Genomic DNA, 19,495 nt, shown 5'->3' with positions numbered 1-19,495 from the left:
GAAGCAAGAACCTGTTTCTTGTTCTTTATTTGCCCCGAGATTTCTCTTTCTGACAACACTGCGCAGTAAGAAATGTTGGTTCCTCCACTCTTCTTGACCCTGACCTGCATCGCGCGCGCGCATCCGCATCCGCATCCGATTCAGATAATTTAGGCAAGCCTAAAAGAAAATCACCCCTGCAATAATAATGGGACGGACGCGTGAAAAGCCCAGTGTGCAAAGAAGAACATTTAGAGCTTGCCTGCTGAGCACAGATTGCAGCGTGCCAAAAATGACACGCAGAAAATGGCGTGGAAGGCGGGAGACGGGCGCCTTCTGTTCGACTCAGCCTTCAGATACGAGGGCGCTGAAATGTGAGCGAGCAAGCGAGCGCACAAGTGTGAAAGGGGTCGGCCGTTGGGAGGGGGAGTCAATCTATTCGTGAAAGGGATGATGCTCTAGTCGTCTATTGATGCTCGTGGAGGAAGCAGGAAAATGGAGGAGGGAGAGAAAGGAAAGCAGCAGGGACAGGGACGGAGAATCAGGCCTCGCTCTCGTCGAGAATGGCCTCATCGTTGACCTTTGGGTTGGCTGTGCCGCCGACGGGTCGGTTCAGGGGCGAGTCCCGGCCCGTGTAGATGGCGAAGTCGTAGATGAAGCCGCCGACGAGGCCGCCAGTGAGGGCGCCCAGGCCGGGGCCCCAGGCAAAGTAGTAGGAGTTGTGCGTCCAGATCTCGTTTCCGTAGCCGAGGATCCAGAGGGCGAGGCGGGGGCCCCAGTCGCGGCCGAGATTCAGGCTGTAGCCCGTGTTGACGCCCATCGAGGCGCCGATGCCGATGAGGACAATGAACATGGCAAAGGCCATGGTGCCCTTGGGAGGCGGAAGGTTGTTCTTGTCGCTGAGTGCGAGCACGACGGCGACCAGCACGGCGGTGGCGACGACCTCGGACAAGAAGGCAGACGAAGCGGGGAGCCAGGGCTGTGGAAAGGTAAAGAAGATGCCCGCCGTGGCGTGTGGGCCCGTGACAGTACGGACAGTCGAGGGAAAGCCGGCACCCTCGTACAGGCCAATCGAGTAGCGGTAGTTGGCATAGACGACAAAGGAGGCCAGCATCGCGCCGAGGATCTGGGCGCCAATGTACCAGAGCACGCGACGGCCAGGGAAGCCACGGTACATCCACAGCGCAAGCGTGACAGCTGTGAGGATGAGCGCCGTCATCATCAGTTGGGAGGAATTGCTTTGCATGAGGAGGAGGAGATAAGAGAAGATCCACTCACAGGGATTGAGGTGCGCTCCGCTGACACCACCGGCAATCCAGATGCCACATGCGACACCGGCAGCCCAGGCAAGGCGGCAGCTGTTGTAGTCGCCAAAGCTGTAAGGGTGGCCCTTGTTGATGTCGTAGTGGAGCGACGTCTGGGCCTCGACGCTCGCGCCAAAGAAGATGATCATCGACGTGCCCAGCATCTCGGCCAGCTCCTCGCGCCAAATGTACCGAAAGCGGGTGAGGGCATTGGGCCGGCCCGAGTACTCTGCCCAGCGCGGGTCGTGGAACTCATCGTCATGGTGGTCCGCCACGGCCTGGGCGGGCAGGATGGGGCCCGCGCTCGCTGACGACGACTGGAACGTCTCTTGGTTCACCTCGGACCGACGGGCCGAGCGCGACGGCTTCCTCGAGCTCGAGGTCGACGTGCGGCGGGGCAGAAGCTCCTCTCTCTCCGACATTGTCCCTGTTGTTTCTAGCAATTTATGTTGGAGTGGTGAACAGAACTGAAACTGATACACCGGTGGGTAAGTGTTGTTCTTTCCCCCTAAGACAACACGCAGGCGATATTCGCCTTGAAATTCGCCGAGGCCAAGAAGCAATCTTGGGGGTCTTGTCGCCTCGTGGCTGCAAACTCGCGAACGAAATCGTGACACGTGTCGAGTTACCACGCCCTTTTTCCCTTTCTTCTTCTTTTTACAATTTAAAAACTCATGCACAGACCCGTCGAAAATCGGCTAGGTAGCGTTGATTTTTAAATGCACGAGGTGGGGCTGCAGAAGGTCAACGCGGAGTTCAAGCTACGCAACTATAACTAGTACTACTAGTAGTACACTAGCCAGGCCTGGCTTCCTTGAGCCAATTAATCAAGACACACCTGAGACTAGACGTACTGCACCAGAGTAGTCTCGCACCCGTACCTCCGTCTTCCAAAAGATAGAGAGAGAGCCTACTTTACTTTGTGACAGAAGGGCGGAGACTAGTCCTTCCATCTCGTCTCGACGATCGAAAAGAGGCGATCTCATATCACAGCCGAGGGCGACGGACCGACCGCTCGAGCCTCGTTGGAATCGGCTAGATCTCGTGGTCCCCATTTCTCTTCAAGAAAAGGAGGGTGGTGGTGCTGTCTTCGTCTCGCGAACGCCGTGCGCGGCCCTGCCAAGCCCAGCCAATATCAATCTGCAATCTGCGACGAGGGGATCAGACGTGAAGGAGTCTTCTCGAGAAGGGGAGCGCGATGGGTGAGTGGCTGCACCACAGCGCCAGACCAGCAGATTGACTGACTGATGGATGCTGCCAATTCCACCGCCTTTTTTTCGCCCCTTCTCGCCCCGTTCTCGTCCCTTTCTCGGTCCTTTTTCCAATCGCCGCGCCACGACTGCCGCCCGCGAAACGAAAACAAATACAAAACTCTTTGCCGATTCTCGCGACCACGCCGTTCAGCAGCGAGCATGGCCCCCGGGACAGACCCGTCCAAGAGTGGCGGCGGCGGCGGCGGTGGCGGCAGCGTCAAGGTCCTGGCTGCAGACTCGCCCAGCTACATCTCGTCCAAGTCGGCCAACTCTCTCATCTCCTTTTCCCGGCCAACGAGGATCCAGGCAGTGACGCTCTTCTACCTCAACAAGATTCTCGATGAGATCCTGCTCCAGATTCTCTCGTCGGCAAAGAGCCTGGCTACTGACCGGATCAAGTCCGACGGCATCGTCCGGGTACTCGGAGGCGCAAGCGGGTCCGGCAGCGGTGCAGGCGCATTGCTGGCCAAGAATGCCGTCCTGGAAGCCGAAATGGAGCTAAGGAGCTACACAGAGGGCCTGCGAAAAGAGGGTGGAAAGGTGCCTCTGGGCCTCAGTGCAACCAGCAGGCTCGACGGCACCGACAACTTCCCTGTCAAGAGCGCATACGATCTGGTGAGTTGCAACCAAACGCTTCCTGTCCTTTCCAATTTGTCCGCTGACGGGATACAAATCACCGACGGCCACAACAGCTTCGGATAAGATGTCAGTACTACTCGACGCTGGGCGACCTCGAGGATCCTTCGCCGAACAGCCCTCCAGACCAGAACATCATGTCGCGCGATGGCCGGCCCATTGCCACAATTACGCCCGGCGTGGCCATCTACGTCACTGCGCTGCTCGAATTCGTCGCAGACTACATCCTCCAGAACGTCGGTCGGGTCATTGAGCGCGACAACAGCGACGAAGCCTCGCTCAGCGACCTGCGCAAGGCCGTCGAGGAGGACGAGGCGACGAGCTACGTGTGGGCGAGGCTGGACACGAGGCAGGACATCCTCGTCCGGGAAAAGGAGGAAAAGCAAAGGGGTGGTGGAAGCCGAGTGGGGAGGCCATGGAAGGTGCCCGACGAGAGCGAGCTCGATGAGGCCGCTGGACGCAAACACTTTTCGCGCCATAGCCTCACCACGTCGGCGAGCGCCCACATGGCGGCGGTGATCAGGGCGGGCAATGTCAGCAGCAATAGTAGCAGTGGCCATGCCGACGGCAGGCCAGGCCAGCAGAGGCCCATGAGCAGCAGTGGTGGCGGCGGCGGCGGCGGCGGCGCCGGAGGTGCTCCGACGTTCGGACATGGCACCGATAGCTCCACCAGAGACGGCAGCGGCATGACGAGCCCCGTGAGCCCATCTGTTCCGGGGAGTGCGTCTGGCCACACCGCCATGACATCCATGAGCTCCTCGAGCGACATGGGTTCGAATCGCAGACAGAGCGCCGACAAGGCTTGGGGCGGCATCCTCGCAGGTAGGCGGAGAGGAAGCTTTCGAAAGAGCCAGGACATGAACGGCACCGGTGGTCTCGTGCCACCGCAGAGACCCGTGATTCAGACAGGCCCCACCAGTCCGGTGGAAGACGTCTTTGCTCCTGACGATGTGAGTGTTGGCAGGATCGGTTTGAGCGCAAAGTCCAAGACTCACAACTGCTCCTCAACAGGACTTTGACGCTCTCGTCATGTCTGGTGAGACGATGAAGGTGTCGCTGACGCCCAACCGACTTCGGAGCATGGAGGGGCAAAACGACGATGATGTCGACGCCAAGAAGAATGCGCGAAGACGTCCGGGCGCGCTCATGGCTGTCACCGGGCTCCGGGATGGCGACGATGGAGCAGCGCCTCAGCAGCCGTCGCCCTCCGCTTCTCGTGCCAACGGCTCTGTCGACAGCTTCCAAGAGCGCAACTCCACGTCTAATCCTCCTCGCTCTCTCTCACGAGCTGGCTCGACGAGCCTGCGGCCGTCATCGTCGCAAAAGAATATGAACAAAATGGGCGGCGCGCCACCGCCCTCCTCCTACCGGGGACCCGATACGCCTCCCGTCAAGAGCCCAACCCGATCGCAGTCAGTGTCTGGTGACATTCCTGCTCCCGAAGAGGATGAGCCGCAGCCGTTCTCGAGCAACAGCGGTGGACAGAAGATGCGGGCCCGAGATGCCGCAAGATCGAGCCAGAGCGTGCGCGACATGGTCGAGATGTTCAATGCGACGCCACCGAGCCCTATCAGCACAGGGCAGTTCCCCTCGAGCGGGAGAGATTCGAGAATGAGCCAGAGGAGCATCTCTTCGCTGGAAAATGGGCGGAAGTCTGCGCTGAGCGCAGCCGGAGGCCGGGTCCGCAACCTCTTCAGCGTTGGTCGCAAGGCATCGTCTTCGAATACCCCTGCTGCCAGTCCTATGCCTCCTCACCAGCCACTGCAGCGCGCACAGGATCCCTCTTGGTCCTCTGTGCATAACGAGCCCGTAGTCGAGGGCTTGACGAGCGACGACAACATGTCAAGCTCGCATGACCACGCATACAGCGCATCCCACAGCAGCACTCACGAACGACCCTCGACAGGGATGGTTGCAGGTGCTGCCCTGGGCGCAAGTGCTGCATTGAGCGCTGCTGCAGCCGCCGGTCGTCACCCCGTCAATCGCAGCGACAGCGACCGACGAAGCGTCAACCGAAGCCAGCAGGGACACGGTGAAAGTGATGAGCGTGCTCTTGATGTTACCAATGACGGAGGTTCCGTTCGCTCTTCATTCGACGGTGCAAGGGCACCGACATCGAACGAAAATGTGCAGACGGACGCACTTGCTGGACGTTCGTCGCTCTCTGCAGCCTCGCAGCCGGGTACACCTGCCCACTCTGGTCTTGTAGGCGGCTATGAAGATGCGAGAGACGTCCCGGAAGCGCAGAGGCCTACCTCGTCGAATGGGCACTCGCGTGCTGAACCACCGAGTCGCAAGATCGCCTGGAGCTACGCTCGCCCAGGAGGCAACAAGCGCATGAGTGGACCGCCTGGCACTCTCCGGCTCCGCAGCGGGTCTGGGAGTGCAAGTCATGGAAGCGACTCTCATGCGCCTCCTTCGGCATGGACGACGACGTCAGCCTCGCTGCCCGGTCATGGAAGCGCCAATCAAACCCAGAGCAACGACTCTACCGAGAACCTCGGTGTGCGCACACCGACACCTGCGCAGTCCTTCTTCCCTGCCATTTCTCCACGATCATCCACGCCGGCCGACGCAGAGCGACGATCGTCTAAGTCGGACACGGCCAGAGTGCTCGTCCAGCTCGACCGACGACTCAAGGGCGCCACGACGGTCGAGGAGTGCCGACGGATGGTCCAACACGCTCTGGCTATCGCCGCGGCCGCCGTCCACGATGAGGATCGGCCCGATAGCGCGCCAGTCGCTGGCTCGCAAGTCAATGGCAGTGCGCCGGTCGGTGATATTCCCGACGAAGACGAGCAGAGCGTCAGCCAGGCGATGCAACAGCAGGCTATCTCACGGCCTTCCACTAGGGGAAACGCAAGCGTCGAAGGCTTGTCCAGCGCAGCCAATCCCCACCTGTCGTCCGCTGCCAAGCTCGAGAAGATGGTGTCGACGAGCGACGATACGGAGCCGGCCGCATTCAGGGGTCATGCTGTTGTTCTGCCCATGGCCAGCGGCTACGATGCAGCGCTAGACCAGACGACACCTCTGTATCGGCATCACGGTCTGGTCGCCGCTTGGCTGCTCGATGGCGAGTCGTGGGAAGAGCACGAAAACGAAACGGTTACCCAGATCCCACCACCGCAGCTGGAAAGCCCTGATGATCAGGCTGCGGCCTCACCCAGGCTGAGCCTGGATGAGTACGAGTCGGCTGATGAGCGAGGTGACTCGCCTCGCGTAACGCAGGACGATGCATTTGAGAATTCTGCCAACCAATCGTCCTTGGGCCTGCCAAATGCCAAACTTTCTCCCAGGCGATCGAACAAACAGCTGCCTGGGGCATTTTCCGCCATTAGAGTGGCCTCAGCTGGGCTCAACAACAACGGCCACGTCGTCGACGAAAGAAGGGTGAGCGCCGTCGAGAGCGTCAAGTCCTCTTCGCAGTACAAGGACGCCATGGAGGAAGCCGCCATCGAGTAGACAAGACGCCTTTTTTCATTTCCATTTTACCCCCCCTAAATTTCTGAAGTCCCTTCGTCGCCAACGCAACTCTTTCGAAGTTGCATGGATAACATCAATCTTCTAGGCCCTGAGCGACACCAAGCGAACACGGCTTTCTCATCGATACCTCATCGTTTTCCTATCATGTCGGCCGTCTTGTTGTCATACCTACGTTTTCTTTGTCTCCTCCATCTTGCGCTTTTCATCCTTTTCTTCCCTAATTGGTCTTCTGTTCTTTCTCTTCTCTTCTTTCTTCATGCTGCTATCATTGTTGCCAATTGGAGCCGCTTGTCGGTCTTTCGAAGTGCATGTGTTGGCTTGGGGGGAGGCAGCCTCGGATGGTGTGTAGGTGTGCTTAGACGTAAGCTTAAGCTCTCAGTCGCCTTCTTAGATCATGGTAGGTGGTCATTGTCACTAGCAACAGCCAAGCCGGCCAAGCCAGGCCACTCCAACCGCGGCACAGCGCGCGAAAACGATCGCTCTTGAGCAGGCATGTCGATGATCACAGGGTGAATTAGACTTATAAGTTATGAAAGTTGGTAGACGGCTTCTTTCTGGGGGTTGTGAATGGGAGGAGGGGGTTTCTCGATACATTTTTTTCTTTTTTTTTTTTTCTTTTTTTTTTTCTGGAGCGGTGAGGGGAAGTTGTGGAGACCATCTACGTGACAGAGACAAAGAGGGATGATAAGCAAGAGAATCTAAGTCGCATGCTCGACGAGCGAGAAGCTGGGTACTCACGCTGACACTGTCGCCTGGTCAGTGAGGAGAAGAGGGGAGGGAGTTTTGGTGGCCTGTGAGATTGGTGAGTCTGTATATGTCGACGAATGATATGGTCGACAGACAGCAGTACTCACCCTTGTTGAAAAGGCCGATCGCGCTTGCTTGCAAAGGACCAGGTTTACTTGCGAGACTATTTCTCATCACCCTATGAAGCTTTACCCAAGCTTTTCAACTCTCAGAACGACTGCTTCTGCGCAGCGAACAGCAGAGAGAAGAGAGTGACAGATGATTGTGAGTATTTTTGTTCACTGCCCAGCGGTAGAGCACCTGGGCGCCCGCTGACAACTTACGCCTTGACCGTGTCGCCCTGGGACCTAATCGTCGGGACAATGATGATCAATGGTTTAGATGAAGAGCAAGAGAAGAAACGTCCTCATGCTTACCTCTTAAGAGGCAGCGACCTTGCTTTGGAAGAAGTGGACGGGTCGATGGTGTGTGGCCTACCACAAGCAGGATTGGGGCATTGGTGTTTGGAACGGCGTTCGAACATGTTCCCCTCGGAATGCTCACGCTCGACGGTCATCTTGGCGTCAGAGGTAGCGGTAATAGGCCTGTTTTTCAAGTAAGATCCGGTTCCAAAGCAAAACAATGAGGGTACCCACTCGTGACGAGCAGCAATGGTGTTTGATTCGTATGAGGTCGTCTTACTCTTGTCGCGCTTGACGTGGATGGTGTCAGAAAGAGTAGCGGTCGGTCTGTGGCTCCATCAACGTCAGTGTTCCATCGTCGGTCTCACAACGCAAGAAGAGAAGAGAAGTTCAGGCAACTCACTCGCGACGAGCAAATATCATGCTGTCTTCTTTGTCTGGAGATCGTATCCTTCGACAGTATTGAATGACGGTTAGTTAGGAGCCTGGCAGAGAAGGACATTGTGAGTTCGGAGGGTGTTCAGACTCACTTGAGCATCCTGCAAGAGGGTCCTGCGCAGCTGATCGAGTGTAAATCGTGAGGCAGAGCCAGAACTCCACCGGTAGTCATGATGGCGACAAGGAAGCCGAGGACCAGGACCTGGAGCGGAATTGCGGTCATCGAAGGAAGACAAAGGGCAAAGACGCGCATGTTGATCGAGCTGCCTTTTATAGAGGTTGTTCGGTTTGATCAAAGAGAAAGAGATTTGAAGGCGATCGGAATAGGAGGAAGCAGTGAGAAGATTTGTGACTTTTTCGAAGGGGGAAAAGATGCTGGGGTGGGCTGTTGAGAAAGGGAGACGTGCAAATGTGCAGCGAGCTTTTATCTCTCCACCGACAAACCCTCCCCTCTCACCCCTTCCCCCTCCTCCCCCCTCTCCCCCACCCCGCTTTCCGCTCCCTCTCGCCAAATTCGGCGGACAGCGCCCCGGCCAACGTTGGGCGACCTTTGCAGTTACCCTGTACACTTTCATCTCGCCCACTGTTGTGCCTGAAGGTGATGCTGGCGGCAAATACGGCGAAGCAGCATTGCCAAATCTTTGTTGATGATGAATCAGGGTCACATTGGCCGACCGCCAAATAGCTCATTCGGCCGCTGAACAGACTCTTTGCCCTGCCTCTCAGTGCCCGCTTGAATCACTCAAGCTGTATGGCTGTGTCTTTACGTCAATATGAAAAAACAAACCCATGGACATGGACCCGTACTCATGTAAGTCATCATTGGACCTTGACAGGAAGCATCCAAACATTGCTGTCTGCCAAGGAAAGGCTTCTTCGCCCGCAACCCGAATGTCGCGGACTACGATTCCAGCCCGTCAAGGACGATGAAACCAATGAGAAACAAGCACAGGTGCTGAGAATCAGAGAGGCGGACCTGTCTTGGGCCGGTGCACGCGAGGGGTCAGATAGCGTCGGCGCTCAAGTAGTCTTGCCCGTAACGAGTTCGATGTGGCGGGGTGGAAAGAAGGCGAGCACACAACCGATCATCGGAGTATCTTACTGGTCCGCCCTCACTAACATTGCACGGGTGACGTGGTGTTGTACCAACGCGAGCTGCTGTGTTATTGCCCTTGTTTGTCGTCCCCGCAACTTCAAACTCCGTGAGGCTCTCCGCTCTTCAGGCTGGTCACACTTGCCCCGAAGCGCTTGGAAGAAGAAAGAACAAATGATACAATTATGTAAAAAGAAGCGGTGGTGGCTAGTCAGGCGAGGCTGGTTAAGCGAGGGCTAGTCAAGCGACATTGATGTAAGTCGGGACCTGAAAAGACATGAGCGGCTCAACGCTCCACAACATCCCATTCGTCGTCTTCATCAACATCGGTGCCTGACCCTTGTGCGAGCCCGTCCCGGGCTCTTCGCGCATCGCTATAAGGCCTTGTCGGAAGCAACGGAGAAGCTGATGGTGGTGGTGACGCAGAAGACGAGCTCTTTCGGCCAGCAAGCTTTGACGTGCTCTTTGCTCGCACTTCGACTCCATTGAAAGTCACGGTACCCTCTTTGGGCTTTTCGGGCGGCGCGGGCTTAATTTCTGCCGTTCGTGTTGATGAGGCTGTCGAATGTGCTGACGCTATCGTTGTTGCTCCTGTTGTTGTTGTTTTGGTTGTTGTCACCGACGCTGGCGCCGCTTGGGCCCTTGCTTTTGCGCCTCGAGCCTTGAGGAAATTCAAGCTCCCCACTTTGTCCAGCTGCTCGTGCGCTCCGCTGTGAGTCCTCGCAATCCGACGCTCGGGGGTCGTGACAACATTGATGGGCGCTTGAGGGCGCGAAGATGAGCCCGCTACCTTTTTGGAGTGGGCCTTTGGATATGGAGCCCCTTCTTTGCGTGTGGATGAAGACTCCTTCCCTGCGCCTCTGTCCAGCTCCAAAATAGACTCTGCCGCCTGCCTTGCATCGACGTAGCTCTCTTCTAGGAGCGTTGGCCTGCCCTTCTCTTTGGTCAACCTCGGCGGCCGAGACACGCCAGTCGGGGCGTACTTCTTGGAAGAAGGCGACGAAGATGCCGAGGAGCTGTCCTTGGTGTCTCCTCGCGAATCTTTTTCGTTGATCTGCAGCAACTGGCTCAGCTCCAAGCCTGGGAACGACAGATCCCGAGCGTGAGATGGGCCGTGGTAGGTCGTATGAGCCATTTTTCCTAGAGATTTACTCAGTGTCGCCTTCGACAGCAGCCGAAGTGTGCTGCCAGCCGCATGCACTAGCTCGACCCTCGCGCCTTGAACATGAGTGAGGTAGGCGGCATTGTAGGCGAGCTTCGTCAACGCAGAGCGAAACTCCTTTGCAGACAGAGAGGCCGAGTCTGGAGCAGGTGCAGTTGAAGTGGTGCTGCTTTCTCCACTGTTGAGCCTCTTGACACTGACAAACGAGTCGAGGGTCCACATGGTGCTTGCGGTCAAGCTCCCCATCATCGATGCGCCCAGCCCACCAGCTGCGCCTTGCGAAGAGCTGGCAGCAACAGCGGGTCCCAGCGAGCCGTGCGCTTCGTGAGTCAGCACCAGCGACTCTTGTTCGCCTGTCGAGTTCAACGACGAGTACAGCTGATTCGCCCGGATGTTCAGCTTGCCACCTTCGTCAGACATCAAGAATGGTAGGACAACGCCGAGGTAGTCTGCGAGGAGATGCAGGAGGTGGACGGTATGTGAGACAGCCCCATTAATGCTATCACGTTCGAAGCGTCTGAGATCAGAAATGACCGGCAAGACGAGCTCAACGATGGTCCAATCGTTTGGGTTGATCGGAGCCAAGGCTGGTGGCGATTCCGTTTGCCTGGATGACGCAGGGTTTACTGCGGCCAAGTCGAAGATACCACTGGACATGTATCTCTCGCGGCTGCGCTGGTTCCTCGACGTCGACGTAGAAACAAGCCGGTCGGCATTGAGCCTGGCCAAAGAGCCAGAGGGAGGGCGGACCTGGAAGATGGAGATGACTTCTTTGGCCCGCAGGGCACGCACTTTGGCCAGCTCCTTGGCAACATCGTCGCTCCTCTTCTCCAGCTCGTTCATCACCTCTTGGGCCCGCTGAAGTTGTACATGAGAGGCACCGCTATCATCCAGCTCGCCACCAGACATGAGCGCACGCGCTTGCTCAAGCATCGTCTTCCGTCTGTCGAGCTGGGCTCTCCTTTCCCTGTTTCGCGCAGATGCTCGAGTGGCTGACTGGGATGCCATCGCATTCATCTGTCTCATTTCGAGGATCTCGAGTTGCAACGCTGCTTTCCTCGCTCGGAGTTCTCTTGCGGCATGGCTGGCGCCCTTGTGCGGCCCTCGCTTGTTTTGCTCGCCTTGGTTGCCTCCTTGTTGCTCCAATTTGTCCTCCTCGTCGTAGTCCCCAAACGGATCAGGAATCGAGAGAAGCCTACGCAGGCCGGAGGGCCTCTTGGGCGAAGGAGACGACGTCGTGGCTGCTGGTGCTGCATAGCTTCCCGGTATGGCCGGCCACCTCCCCAGGATGCTCTCGCTCGTCGCTCCCTCCTCGGGCTCCTCCAGGGGCCCCAAGAGCGCCTCGACGCGCCTTTTCGACTCGAGCAAGTCCTTGCGTGCGCCCGCTTGCTTCTGGTGGTAGACCGACTTGAAGTGGGTGAGACAGGACGAGCACCGGAAGTTGATCCGTGCCTTTTCGCAGCCGGGGCATGGAGCTGGCGTAAGATTCTTGCTGCTAGCGCTGCTGCTGTTGCTGCTGCTGCCACTGCCTTTGTTCTTGGTTGTGGATGACGATGCATGCCGCACAGATGTAGAGGGAGAAGCCGTCGTGCGATGTCGACTGCTCGTCGCGCGACTAGAGGTCGGTGCCCTCTGACTCGACAGAGTTGATGGAGAAGCCTGGGGTGGGCCTGCCAGCGTCGAGGAAACGCGAGGCTTCGTCGACCTGTTTGGGGCTCGGCCAGCCGTCGGCGCCACCGACGACACGCCCTCGTGTCTTGAAGCCATATCCGTCACCACTCCTTCTTCATCGGGCGCTCCACGATCCGGCAGGTCCAATCCACACAACGGGGGATCATCATCGAGCTCTGCGTCTCTAGCCGCCACAGAGATTGGTGATCGTTGCCAGACCGGAGGAGAGTTGCGTGACTCTGTGCAATCTCAGATAACCCTTGATTAAGGACGCGCTCAGCTCCAACTTTTTCTCACTTTCCTTTGGTTCAATGTGGAGACGGGCCGGGCATGCGACACGTGAAGTGAAGGAAGATCTGTCTCCCATCCATCGACATTAGCATCATCACCATCACCACCATCACAAGCAACAGTGCAGGCTCGATGTCGAGCAAGGCGACCGCATCGGGCGGTTCCGGTGTGGGGCCGAGCGGGCGCAAGTGGGACCTGGAAGAGTACGCCCAAAGAGCGCGAGAGCGCGATCGCGAAGACCGAGAAAATGCGCAAGAAAACGAGGAGAGGTTGCGTAAAGGACAGAAGCCCTTGACGCACGAACAGCGCAACAGGAGGAGGAGGGAGGAGCTTCCTAAACCAACAGAGACGCTCAAGGCTCGAGAAAAAGACTTGGAGATCGAAAAGAACCTGAACAAGACGTTGATGGTAGACAATGTTGGCGGAGCTGGCGGCGGCAGAAAAGGGCCTGGATTCTACTGCGAAGTATGCAACAGAACTTTCAAGGATAGCTTGGCCTATCTCGACCATGTCAATGGGCGACTGCGTAAGTGCTGGCTGTAGACCTAGATTGTGCCTGACACGAAATGAAAGCTGACTGCCTCCCCAACAGACCTTCGCAAGCTCGGTCAGACGACGCAAGTGGAGCGATCGACTCTCGAGCAGGTACGCGCAAAGCTGGCCCAGCTTCGTGCACAGCACGCCGATAAGGCCTCCGACCGGCAGTATGACTTTGATGCCAGGTTGCAGGAGATTGCCGACAAGGAGCAGAGAGAGCGGGAAGCACGCAAGGACGAAAAGAGGAAGCAAAAGCAAAGAGTGCAGGCAGAGAAAAAGATGGAAAACAGCGACATGGAGGCTATGGCCGCAATGGGGTTCGGCAGCTTTGGATCAAGCAAACATCGGTGATCACACTTTGTATTCTAGACAGACGGCCGTCTCTACTTATGTTTTTGTACACGATCAAGCAGCCCAGACGAGAGACAGCATGAAGCTGTCGTCGCCCACTTGCTGCTCCTCCTCGGTGATGATTTTTGCGTTGGGTGGCCGCTGTTTGACCGACATTGGCGTTCGCCTCAGCGACTTCTTGAAGAAGTCGCCCTGCGCCTCGAAGCACTCCTCCAAAGCCTTGCCCACACCTTCTTGGAAGCTGTAGAAGGCATCGACCTCGTCTGTGACTTGGAGGCCAGCCTTCTTGCGAAGCCTCTGAACACGGTTGACAAATTCGCGAGCCGTTCCTTCGGCCTGGAGCTCTTGCCTGATCTCGGTATCGAGGAGCACAACGACACCGCCGTCGGTGTTGCTGTCCCACTTGCCCTTCCGATCGCCAAGTTCGACGCTCTTTGTCACCCTAAGATCGCCCTCGACAAGCTCAATACCCTCGACGGTGATCTTGCCCGTGGCGGCATACGCCTTTGCCTCGTCCGACGTCACCTTCTCCAGGCCCTTTCTCACCTTGCCCATGTCCTTACGCAGCTTGCGACCAAGGACGGGCCAGTCCGCACTAAGCTTGTACTGGACCCCACAGGCCGCCTCGTCAGAGGTCAGCGTCACGTCACGTACGTTGAGCTCTTCTTCGACGTAGGTCTGCAGCGAGGCGACGTCATCGAGGTACTGCTGATCGCTGTGGAAGATGAGGAGCTCTTTAAGGGGCACACGAAGGGGAAGCGTGTTGCGCTCTCGGACCGTCCTCGTCAGCTCAATGACAGATTGGAGCGCGGCGAATCTCCGCTGGATGACGGGATCCAGGTACTCTTGTCGCACTTCGGGGAACGAGATAAAGTGCACAGATCGGTAGTCCTGTTTGTCGTCGGCAGCCGGGGGAGGCAGGAAGACCCTGAGACCCTGGTAGATGTTTTCGGTCAGGAAGGGCGTGAAAGACGACATGGTCCGACACAGAGTGAACAGCGTCTCGAAGAGCGAGTTGAGTGCGGCAACTGTGTCTTTCTCCCCGTTCTCGCCCTTGAGACGGCGTCGGTTGCATCGAATGTACCAATTGGTCAACTCGTCGATCAGGTTGAGCAGTCTCGGCATGACAGTGTACAGCCTGTATGCGTCCATCTCTTCCTGGACTAGCTTGATCAGGCTTTGGCACCTCGCCAGGATCCATCGGTCCATGACGTTGTCGCTCAGTGATGCCTTGGGGTCGTACTTGAAGTCGATGCCAGTATCCTTTTTCAGGAGTGCCACCTGTCCCAAGAAGAAGCGGAACGAGTTGAGCCACGGCAGGAAAGCCGAAGAGAGGACCTCCTTAACGCCTGCCTCTCGGAAGCGCAAATTCTCGCCTCGGACGACTGGTGAGTTGACGAGGTAAAGGCTTTCGTGACATGCTAGCCCGTGAGCGACAATCGTCTGCGATTTTAGAGCATACCTAGCAACTCACCGGACAGCATCGGCACCGTACTGATTGATGAGCAGAGTAGGGTCAGGGTAATTCCTCAGGCTCTTGCTCATTTTCTTTCCATCTTCAGCCAAGACGAGGCCCGTGGTGATGAGGTTCTTCCACGGCGACTTGTTGAACAGATGGGTGCCCAAGATGAGGAGCGTGTAGAACCAGCCGCGAGTCTGGTCGATGCCCTCGCAGACAAAGTCGGCAGGGAAGCTCTTCTCAAACTTCTCCTTGTTCTCGAAGGGGTAGTGAGCCTGGGCGTAAGGCATGCTGCCTGATTCGAACCAGCAGTCAAAAACCTCTTCGATGCGGCGGAGGACTCCCTTCCCCTTCCGAGAGGGAATCGTAATGTCGTCGATCTTATCCCTGTGCAGGTCTGTCAGGCCGGTCCGACCCGAAAGCTCCTCGAGCTGCTTAACGGAGCTGATGCAGACCACCTCTTCGAAGTCGTCGCTCGCCCACAGCGGGATAGGCGTACCCCAGTATCGATTCCGGCTAACGTTCCAATCGCGGGCATTGGCCAGCCAGTTGCCGAAGCGACCGTCGCCAACGCTCTGAGGCACCCAACGCGTACCACTGTTGTTCTTCGTCAGGTCCGAGACGATGTTTTCGACTCTGACAAACCAGGCCGGGATGGCCTTGTAGATGAGAGGGGTACCCGACCGCCAGCAGAAGGGGTAGGAGTGGTGGAGTGTGGCTTGGACAATAAGTCTTCCTCGGGCCTTGAGGTCCTTCTGGATCTGCTTGTCGGCCTCCTTGACATGAACACCCTTGTAGTCGGGCACTTCAGCCGTGTAACGACCGCTCTCGTCGACCGGGCAAGGTGGCGGCGAATCGCGCGAGGTGATGCCATTGGCGATGGCGATCCGGTAGTCATCATCACCAAAGGCGGGAGCCTGTTGAACGATGCCAGTACCTGCGTCTGCCGTCACATAGCTGTCGGCAACGACCTTGAACGCGACGTCCTTGTACTGAGAACGTGATGTCAGCTTAACGCGGCCTCTGTCCGAGCTTTTTGTAGTCGGGCACTCACCTGCTCATAGAAGTACTTGAAGATGGGTTCGAACTTCCAGCCAACCATGTCTTTACCCTTTGCTTCGCCCAATTTGGTAAATTTGGCCTTCTTTGGGTCCTTGTAGAGTGTTGTAAGGAGCTTTTCTAGGATCCAGAAGTTCATGTCCCGCTCCTGGTCGTGAATCTTGATGTAAGTGAAGTCAGGGTGGACGCAAAGGGCCAAATTTGAAGGGAGGGTCCATGGCGTCGTCGTCCATGCCAGCAACGCCGTCTTGGGGTCGTCGAGCAAGGGAAAAGAGACAGTGACGGCAGGGTCGACGACGTCTCGGTAGTCTGAGCCAGCTTCGAAGTTGCTGAGGGGTGTAGTGCAGGCGGTCGAATAGGGCATGACCCTCATCCCTCGATAGACGAGACTCTTCTCAAAGAGCTGACCAAACACCCACCAGACTGTCTCCATGAAGCTTGTATTCATCGTCTTGTAGCCTCCGTCAAAGTCGATCCATCGACCCATGCGCTCCACTGTCTCCTTCCACTCGCCCTGGTACCGCATCACGATGGCGCGGCACTCTGCGTTGTAAGCTGGAATTCCCATGGCCATAACGTCATCTTTTCCCTTAATTCCCAGCTTCTTGTCAATCTCATGCTCTACTGGCAGTCCGTGGCAGTCCCAGCCGAATCGTCGGTCGACATAGTGGCCGGTCGAGTGTGCATGTCGGGTGACAATGTCCTGTCAAATAACCCTATTGAGACCAGCTGCTCCCATAGTTCACAAAGCACATGAAGCTAACCAACCTTGATCGTACCAGCAAGCAGATGGCCGTAGTGGGGCAAGCCGGTGGCAAAGGGTGGTCCGTCGTAAAAGGAGTAAGGCTTCTTGCCCTTGGACTGCTCAAGTGACGTCTTGAAAGCGTCGATCTCTCGCCAGTACTTGAGCACCTTTTCCTCCTCTTTCGAGAAGCTGAAGTTTGCCGTCGCATCGTGCGACGGAAAGGTGGCCGTTGCCATCGTCGTTTGTCGCCCTCTGCTACTGCTGAGGGAAAAGGTGAAAGACGACAGACTGATCGCCTCGTCCCAAGTTGAGCAGGCCGTAGGAAAAGCCAAAAATCAAAAAAGCCCGCGCCAAATCTTCGTGAGTCACATTGGTCATCTTCGCTCACGTGAGCGGGAAATGTGACCATGTTTTGTCACTGGATACGCTCACTGCCGTGCTCGGATTGGAGCTTGCCTTGCCTTTGCTATCGTGCCCCTCATCTTTTTGCCTGTTCAGCAGCGAAATGTATAGATGCTATAACGCACACTTCAGGAAACGAGGCGCATGAGCATTCAAGGCTATTCTTGTGAGCCATAGAACGACCGGGGCGCCCAAGATATGGGCCGACCGGGGCGCAAGTCACACCGTGTGAATATCGTGCTGAAGCCCATTTGGGCGCCGTAAAACTTTGCGCCCACATTGCACGGTCTGAAAAGACCGAAATTACCAGCAGCAGCCAAAGGACCTGTGTTGAGACCGGTCTCTACTCTGAGAGGCGAACCGAAACCGAATGGGCCCCGAGGTGGGGCTTTCTTCTGCCTTTCTTCGTTGCTGTCACCTCAGTAGAGGCGAAAGACGAGAGACTTTTTTCCATAAATTGTGAAGAGTTCTTCCTACCGAGCTGGTCCGAAGATCGGTCAGATCTTTCTCTCTACACCAATGCACAGCTGCTTCTGCTGGATATATAAGTGGGCGAGTTTGCCTGGAAGATGGCCCCCTCATCTCAACTCACCTCCTCGTACCTCTCCAAGCTCAATTTTCTTCCTCTACCAGAGAACGTATCTCATTGAGCTCGCAGGCCGACTTCAAGTCTCAAGGATGAAATCACGAAACACTTTTCTCGCCTGCCTCAGCCTGGCGATGGGAGTTGCCTTGCTCGCCACCACTATGGCTGCGCCCATCGAAGGAACTAAGATCGCCCCACACGGAACAGTCGGCGCACGCATCAGCAACCTGGCTAATTCTGCCCAAGTCACCTCGAATGTGTCCGAGAAGTTCATGAACACCGACGAGGATGTGCTGCTACCTCGTGGGCCCGTGACAGAGTTCGGTGAAAGAGAAGAGCAACACCAGTGGACGGAAACTTCTGAAGAAAGTATGTAAAATCCAAACTCTCCTGTAGCATTGCGTGAGAGATGCTGACGTCACCCTCCGTACATAGAGTGTGATGCCGAGAAAGGGTGTGTCCCGTGCACCGAGAAGCACAACGGGGACTGTCACCTCGTTCAAGAAAGTAAAAAGCAAGGTGAGATTACCTTTCGTACATGTTGAGCAACAGCTCGTTGGAACTCGAATATAACATCCTTTTGCGGCATTTTGCAGTAAAAACCTCAAAGTCAAGGAGGCAACTGGCCGGCGAGGCCACTTCTCAGCGCCGTATGATGAAAAGAGGGAGGTCCAATGAGCCTACAACAAAAGGTAAAGAAAAGCTCGATCAGGATGATCCCCCCGCGGTCTCCCAAAACTCGCACGATATTGGCGCGATTACCCAAAATTCGCCCATTCAATCAGCACTTTGGGAATCAGCTTATTTAAATTCACCTTCGTCTTCTGCGAACAGGTTCCCGATCAGTCCCTCTCATCTCCCGCAGCCTCAAAGCGACAACCTTCCCATCTACCCTAACGACGATGGCCTCGCCGTCGATCATGTTGGTAATTGGGTGAACGCGTCCTTCCCCTCCCCTGTTCACTGTTCGACATTCATCAAGAAAATCGTGGAGCCCTTCAAGAAATTGACGAGCTGTATGCGACCTCCCAACTCCTCACGTCACACGCCAGCTCATGAGGCCCCAATGGATGGGATGGATTATGTGTGAAAGTAGAAGCCTATATGTGAAAGTAGAAGCCGTCAACAGAATGACTAGACTCATGACTGTCCGTCGTTGTCCAGCTGTCACTCCTAAAAAATCTGTATCACTCACACCTAACAATCCGAAATTATGCTGTCGAAGTTGGGAATTCGATGTTTCCCACAGCTTTGCGCCCGCCCACACCTCCCCTTCTTGTCCCTCGGCCCTAGAGAGCCCATTCAGCTTGGATCTGTGGCATTGAACGCGCATTAGTTCCTCATTGGAAGACATTGAAGGTGATGTTGTTTTTGGCTGCATTTTGTGTGCCATTTGAAGGACACCCAGATTCCTTCTTTTTCGCTCTCTGGAGCACCGCTGGAGCAAGAAGGAACGAGGCATAGTCGAAGGAGAAACGAGGCGTCAAAAAAGAAGCTGCCCACTAGGGCTACTCTTGCTCTCTGCAGCCTTGTCAAAGCTGTGATTCTGGCGAACATGAGATCTGCGACGATACAACTCAACTCACCAGGCTCAAGAACTTGTAAGGCCAACACCCACGATCTAGCCTTGGGAAAGGGCACTGATGCAGCAACAGCTGCATCCCCAGTGTATCTCCTTAAACTGGTAGGCCATCCCGAGGTGATCAGCGATTTCGTGAGTGTGCCCTCGTGCTCCCCAAGCTCCTCCTTTGCTGGGGCCTGTCCTAGGGTGTGCCTCGCTACTTTGCCCACTCGCACAGGGACCCCTTCTCTGTTGCATTTTCTCCTGTGCCAGTGGAATGCCTTTGCGACGTCAGAGAACCTTGACAAAGCTGACACCGAAATCCTCTCCTGTGTTG

General features: G+C 56.4%; 7 protein-coding genes across 7 annotated transcripts; 3 read left to right on the top strand and 4 right to left on the bottom strand.

Annotated features, from left to right (window-relative positions):
- Nucleotides 1-280: 280 nt before the first annotated feature.
- FA10DRAFT_266989 (aquaporin-like protein) lies at nt 281-2,045 on the bottom strand. Its single transcript, XM_025521733.1, has one exon. It carries the CDS (start codon nt 1,703-1,705, stop codon nt 521-523), a length of 1,185 nt encoding a protein of 394 aa, XP_025377733.1. The 5' UTR covers nt 1,706-2,045; the 3' UTR covers nt 281-520.
- A 60-nt stretch (nt 2,046-2,105) lies between these two features.
- Nucleotides 2,106-6,953, top strand: FA10DRAFT_279641 (hypothetical protein). Its single transcript, XM_025523556.1, has 4 exons — nt 2,106-2,485; nt 2,688-3,151; nt 3,229-4,122; nt 4,184-6,953. Exons 1-4 carry the CDS (start codon nt 2,482-2,484, stop codon nt 6,632-6,634), a joined length of 3,813 nt encoding a protein of 1,270 aa, XP_025377732.1. The 5' UTR covers nt 2,106-2,481; the 3' UTR covers nt 6,635-6,953.
- Nucleotides 6,954-7,293: 340 nt separating this feature from the next.
- On the bottom strand, nt 7,294-8,554 carry FA10DRAFT_266987 (hypothetical protein). The gene is made up of 8 exons (XM_025521732.1): nt 8,334-8,554; nt 8,207-8,254; nt 8,038-8,130; nt 7,819-7,986; nt 7,726-7,749; nt 7,510-7,625; nt 7,394-7,446; nt 7,294-7,313 (listed from the first exon to the last, which is right to left on the bottom strand). The coding sequence occupies exons 1-6, from the start codon at nt 8,492-8,494 to the stop codon at nt 7,604-7,606; spliced, it is 516 nt and encodes a 171-aa protein (XP_025377731.1). The 5' UTR covers nt 8,495-8,554; the 3' UTR covers nt 7,294-7,313; nt 7,394-7,446; nt 7,510-7,603.
- Nucleotides 8,555-9,426: 872 nt separating this feature from the next.
- FA10DRAFT_301772 (hypothetical protein) lies at nt 9,427-12,339 on the bottom strand. The gene has a single exon (XM_025525025.1). The coding sequence runs from the start codon at nt 12,261-12,263 to the stop codon at nt 9,621-9,623; it is 2,643 nt and encodes an 880-aa protein (XP_025377730.1). The 5' UTR covers nt 12,264-12,339; the 3' UTR covers nt 9,427-9,620.
- A 195-nt stretch (nt 12,340-12,534) lies between these two features.
- FA10DRAFT_266986 (hypothetical protein) lies at nt 12,535-13,470 on the top strand. Its single transcript, XM_025521731.1, has 2 exons — nt 12,535-12,984; nt 13,051-13,470. Exons 1-2 carry the CDS (start codon nt 12,591-12,593, stop codon nt 13,344-13,346), a joined length of 690 nt encoding a protein of 229 aa, XP_025377729.1. The 5' UTR covers nt 12,535-12,590; the 3' UTR covers nt 13,347-13,470.
- On the bottom strand, nt 13,221-16,886 carry FA10DRAFT_279638 (hypothetical protein). The gene is made up of 4 exons (XM_025523555.1): nt 16,633-16,886; nt 15,860-16,567; nt 14,821-15,797; nt 13,221-14,754 (listed from the first exon to the last, which is right to left on the bottom strand). Exons 1-4 carry the CDS (start codon nt 16,843-16,845, stop codon nt 13,401-13,403), a joined length of 3,252 nt encoding a protein of 1,083 aa, XP_025377728.1. The 5' UTR covers nt 16,846-16,886; the 3' UTR covers nt 13,221-13,400.
- An 803-nt stretch (nt 16,887-17,689) lies between these two features.
- FA10DRAFT_260349 (hypothetical protein) lies at nt 17,690-18,275 on the top strand (the record flags this gene model as incomplete). The annotated part of the gene is made up of 3 exons (XM_025520012.1): nt 17,690-17,966; nt 18,033-18,051; nt 18,194-18,275. 3 exons carry the CDS (start codon nt 17,690-17,692, stop codon nt 18,273-18,275), a joined length of 378 nt encoding a protein of 125 aa, XP_025377727.1.
- Between the last annotated feature and the right edge of the window lie 1,220 nt (nt 18,276-19,495).

This window comes from Acaromyces ingoldii (genome assembly GCF_003144295.1).
Source record: "Acaromyces ingoldii strain MCA 4198 unplaced genomic scaffold FA10scaffold_3, whole genome shotgun sequence".
In the NCBI taxonomy this organism is placed as follows: domain Eukaryota; kingdom Fungi; phylum Basidiomycota; class Exobasidiomycetes; order Exobasidiales; family Cryptobasidiaceae; genus Acaromyces; species Acaromyces ingoldii.
This window is presented reverse-complemented; position numbering and strand designations above follow the sequence as displayed.

Coding starts and splice junctions, on each gene's coding strand:
- FA10DRAFT_266986 (XM_025521731.1), top strand. CDS start 12,591: ATGTCGAGCAAGGCGACCGCATCGGGCGGTTCCGGTGTGGGGCCGAGC. Junction 12,985..13,050: donor CCATGTCAATGGGCGACTGC/GTAAGTGCTGGC, acceptor CCTCCCCAACAG/ACCTTCGCAAGCTCGGTCAG.
- FA10DRAFT_279638 (XM_025523555.1), bottom strand. CDS start 16,845: ATGGCAACGGCCACCTTTCCGTCGCACGATGCGACGGCAAACTTCAGC. Junction 16,568..16,632: donor TGCTTGCTGGTACGATCAAG/GTTGGTTAGCTT, acceptor GTTATTTGACAG/GACATTGTCACCCGACATGC. Junction 14,755..14,820: donor TACGGTGCCGATGCTGTCCG/GTGAGTTGCTAG, acceptor ATGTCACGAAAG/CCTTTACCTCGTCAACTCAC.
- FA10DRAFT_279641 (XM_025523556.1), top strand. Junction 3,152..3,228: donor TCAAGAGCGCATACGATCTG/GTGAGTTGCAAC, acceptor CGGCCACAACAG/CTTCGGATAAGATGTCAGTA. Junction 4,123..4,183: donor ACGTCTTTGCTCCTGACGAT/GTGAGTGTTGGC, acceptor GCTCCTCAACAG/GACTTTGACGCTCTCGTCAT.
- FA10DRAFT_301772 (XM_025525025.1), bottom strand. CDS start 12,263: ATGGCTTCAAGACACGAGGGCGTGTCGTCGGTGGCGCCGACGGCTGGC.
- FA10DRAFT_266987 (XM_025521732.1), bottom strand. CDS start 8,494: ATGCGCGTCTTTGCCCTTTGTCTTCCTTCGATGACCGCAATTCCGCTC. Junction 8,131..8,206: donor ATGATATTTGCTCGTCGCGA/GTGAGTTGCCTG, acceptor ATGGAGCCACAG/ACCGACCGCTACTCTTTCTG. Junction 7,750..7,818: donor AGGTCGCTGCCTCTTAAGAG/GTAAGCATGAGG, acceptor CCCGACGATTAG/GTCCCAGGGCGACACGGTCA.
- FA10DRAFT_266989 (XM_025521733.1), bottom strand. CDS start 1,705: ATGTCGGAGAGAGAGGAGCTTCTGCCCCGCCGCACGTCGACCTCGAGC.